We start from the raw sequence: 4,394 nt of genomic DNA, 5'->3' as shown, positions 1-4,394 counted from the left end.
TTTTTTTTTCTGTTAACATTCCTTCGAGTTTGGTTAAGTTAACATTGACACAAACATAAACAAACATATTGTTATAAATAAATGGCTAGATCCGCCATTCTTATCCAAACATCATACACAAAAACATATTGTTATAAAGATTCAAGATAGAAACCTAGTGTCTCGAAATACCATAGGTACGTACGTTTGTATTTGTTAGGGCACGCCGCACGCCTGTATATCTTGCAAGAGAAATACATACTTAAAAGCCCTGTTTTAAAAATCTCCGTCTATCACCGATTATGCCCTACAAAATCGCTAGGCCTACCCTTTTTGCCTCGATTAATGATTAATTTTCTGCCTAGCATCGGTTATCTAAATTTACTTGTCTAATTTGATTATAACCCGTATAATCCGATTACTTTCCGCTTAATTTTGTATATAAAAATTATTTTTAGAGTCAAATATAAATCGAATATGTATTTTTTTGTTATTTAGACATTTAAATTAATAGTTCATGATGTTTTACAATAACAAATGTACAAACTTTTAATGAAAATCATAAATTTTCTTTTAAAATTACGTTTTTATGTGTTTACCTTAGTTTTAAAGACAATATTATAGTTTTATATTTTATTTGATATTTTTATTTTAACATAAACAGAATTATATATATATATATATATATTTAATACTATATATTTTTATTTTATTATTAATTTAATATAACAACCGTAAACTAGTCCTTGATTAATCCCGTTTAATCTCTGATTTTCTCGCTAGGCTCTAGGCATACCCCAACCGCCCGACTAGTGCCTAGCGATTTCTAAAATGGGTCTTAAAAGCATTATAACTTTATAAGTAGTTGAAAAAAAAAAGAGGCCATTAATCAGTTCTTTTACCCATAACTAACTGATACTCTTACCCAGATGTCAACTTATATATATAGAAAAGTACCAATGTAAAACATAAACATGATGGTATATTGTGTGATAATGGGGGTTCACGGTATCTTGTATCAGTCAAATAATGTACGGCCATCGAAAATCAACTACTTTATCGTAGTTGATTGAGCCATCGAAGATCAACTACTAAGGTCTTTTAATTTATGTTATGTTAACATAAAGATTGAGCTTTATCAGGTACACTCATCGACGTACGCTTAATTTCTATCAATGATAAATATTTTCAACAAGATTCCAATATCTAATTTATATTATGATTTGTAAATTAATTTTATCACTTATAATTATAAATTAAAAAGGACGCAATTAAAATATGGTCTTAGGCCTCTAATTAAATGGGCTGGCACGGCACTATATATGTGTATATATAAAATTTCAAAGAAGATTAATATGAGGTCGCTATATATTATTGCATTTGTTTAATTTTTATTTATATAAAGAAAGCCATTACACAGAACGAGTAGCGTATCATAAACTCATAATAATTAAAGGTGACAATCTCTGGTTTTATTTATGAATACAAAAGAGATTGTAAGTTTTTAGTATATATATAAAGTGAGGTTTGAGCAATAAGCATGATGAGATCACCTCACGCTCAATCCTTCTTTTTTCCTTTGGAGCAATAAGCATGATGAGATTAATATGAGGTCGTAATTATTGCATTTGTTTATTTTTTATTTATATAAAGAAAGCCATTACACAGAACGAGTAGCGTATTACAAACTCATAATAATTAAAGGTGACAATCTCTGGTTTTATTTATGAATACAAAAGAGATTGTGAGTTTTTAGTATATATATATAAGATAGGTTTGAGCAATAAGCATGATGAGATCACCTCACGATCAACATCGTTTTTTTCCTTTGGGGCACTTCTTCTTCTTCTTCTTCTTCTTGTCATTGGTGCGTCCACTCGCAGTGGAAGCGGAACCTGCGGAACCGTCTCCACGGGCAGCAGCACCATTTTTATTTGCTGCAGCTGCAGCATTGCCTTGAGCGCTAGAACCACTGGAAGAAGCAGCGTTTGCGTTGCGACCCTGAGCAGAGACAGCTCCGCCGGTACTTGTGAAGCCATTTCCGCTTGAAGCGGCTCTTGGACCTTTGGGACTGTAAGTAGCACTAGAAAAGCCATTTCCCGAAGAGAAGCTATCAGTTCGGACATCAACAGAAAGCTCGGCTCCAATACCTTTGGTAGCAGTTTTTGGAACAGAAGTGCCTAATTTGGTCTCTTTGGAGACTTCTTTAACCTCCCTTGCGGTGACAATGGCAAACAAAACGCCAATCACGAGAAGAACAGAAAACTTTGTGGCATTCATTTTATGTATTTTTTTGTTTGATGAAATTGTGTGTTGTTTGTGGTGCCTGACTTAGTGTTGTGTTCTTCCCAAATCGTAGCTTCTAAATATACACACACTCGATACGCATGCATTTATTAAGAGACGTGAGCATTTCTTAGAAGAGATATGTACATGCTTAAATGCATTAGTCAAATTACAACTAATAGTCATATAACGAGATGTCAACGTGATACTATCTTAGCACCTTTTGCCAAAATCAATCGCACTTTTTTCTAACCAGCTAGTTACTAGTATTATGGATAGATTGTGATATCCGATATTATTTGTTTGTTTGTAAAAATCTGCAGAGTCAATAAATTGTCAATCAGTTTTTGCCACATATATATATATATATATATATATATATATATATATATTTTTTGTTTTCTTAAGGATAGAAGACACCTATGTGTTTCTCCTATTTTTAGCATAAAAAACATAAAAAATTATTTGGATTTGTATGCAGTTTTCCATTTTTTTTGTTTTAAATCTAAAAGAAGAAAGTGTCTTAAATGGTCATAAATAGCTGAAACATACATGCAAATGCAAGATACCTTTTATTTATTTATTTGATGGTGTAAAAATTTTAATCTGAAATTTGGAATCCATTCAGAAAAGAAAGAAGATATTAAGAAAATCTGGATCAAAATATATATCAAGTCCGTTTAAAAAACTAGATTCGAATCCGAATAACATAAAAATCTGGATCGAATTGTGTCTATACCTTTTTCAAATATTTTTCTTTAGTAATTTGTTGGATATTACTCAAAAGTCTTTTTTTTTTTTGTCAAAAACTCATAAGTCTTTAAAACTACAGAAACAATAAAAAGAGAGACAATTTCGATGCAGACGCAACTAGGACAGATGGCGTGAGTAAAACTTAGAAACAGATAGACAAAATAATATTAAAGAGGTTGTTCTTTTTGCAAGAACTTTGAAATTTTCTCGTCTCCTTAAGTTTTTTTTTTTTGTCTAACATCGTTATTAAACACTTGGAGTGTCTTACAAATAAAGATTACCTTCGAAGTAACAACTACATGATTTGGACTTAACAAATCCCGAATTTTTCATCATAAAGAAAATAATTTAAAATTAAATCAAAATCAAAATTTTTGATCTGAATCTCATCTGGATATTCAAGAGAGTATTCAGTCAAACATTCAAATAATTTGTGTTAAAATAAAAAATTTCTGTTATTCAATTATATATATATAGATATATTAAAATAATAAAATCCTTAAACTAATAATTTAAAAATCTGTGTTAAAATTCTATGCTATTGAAAACATTTTTAAAGGTTAGTTTTTCCATTTTTGATGACTTAAGATTGAAGATTTACTTAATTAAAATATTTATAATCTAAATCTTATCGTTCCGTTTTAAATGAGATGTCGAAAAATTATACGATAAATTATAAAAACTTCATTATATTCACCCAAAATAATATACAACTCATTAAAATAAAAAAATTCATAATACAAAATTGTATCTAATTTTCAAATATTTAAAATTCATTTTTAATTTTAATTTTATAAATATATTCAACCATATCCGTCCACTCTCAATCTTGCTAAAAAAAATGTCTTGGTCAATAACGTGTAAAGTTCCTAAATTATTAAGAAAATAAACATCAAATTTATTATAAAAAAAAAAAAAAAAAAATTAAAATAACTTAGTGCTAAAATACATATATGTATTGCGTCACCAGTAGGACCCAGTACCAAGACGGCAAGACCCGATGAAACTGGAACTCATTAAAGCTATAAATTAGTGTTCCAAATTTCTTGTAATGGCTTCTTATTATTAAAAAAGAAGAAAAAGATAAAGATAAAGATAAAGCTTTGTCCACTCACAAAAAGATGAATTCTATTGAAGAAGACGAAAGGATAATCCTCGATATCGAAGAATCTCTTATACAGGTTTCGTTATTGCTTCCTTGAAGTTTGCTATGAATCTATTTAGTAATTCTTTGACCCAAAAAAATTGAATCTTTTTAGTTATACCTATACTTTCTTCAGTGTTCAAGAATTGTTGTCCTCTTGTTCTGCTCTAGAACCACACACCGACAAAAAAAAAACCAATCTTTTGTAGTCTCTGATTCTGAAAACTATCCC

The 4,394-nt window shown here is 29.5% G+C and overlaps 1 protein-coding gene across 1 annotated transcript; it reads right to left on the bottom strand.

Moving 5' to 3' along the window:
* On the bottom strand, positions 1,392–2,327 carry LOC104703818 (UPF0540 protein At1g62060-like). The gene is made up of 2 exons (XM_010419895.2): positions 1,782–2,327; positions 1,392–1,532 (listed from the first exon to the last, which is right to left on the bottom strand). The coding sequence occupies exon 1, from the start codon at positions 2,257–2,259 to the stop codon at positions 1,789–1,791; it is 471 nt and encodes a 156-aa protein (XP_010418197.1). The 5' UTR covers positions 2,260–2,327; the 3' UTR covers positions 1,392–1,532; positions 1,782–1,788.

The sequence above is a fragment of the Camelina sativa genome, chromosome 7, assembly GCF_000633955.1.
Source record: "Camelina sativa cultivar DH55 chromosome 7, Cs, whole genome shotgun sequence".
Taxonomy (NCBI): domain Eukaryota; kingdom Viridiplantae; phylum Streptophyta; class Magnoliopsida; order Brassicales; family Brassicaceae; genus Camelina; species Camelina sativa.
This window is presented reverse-complemented; position numbering and strand designations above follow the sequence as displayed.

What these genes read in the sequence shown, in the direction of transcription:
- LOC104703818 (XM_010419895.2), bottom strand. Translation starts at nt 2,259, where the DNA reads ATGAATGCCACAAAGTTTTCTGTTCTTCTCGTGATTGGCGTTTTGTTT.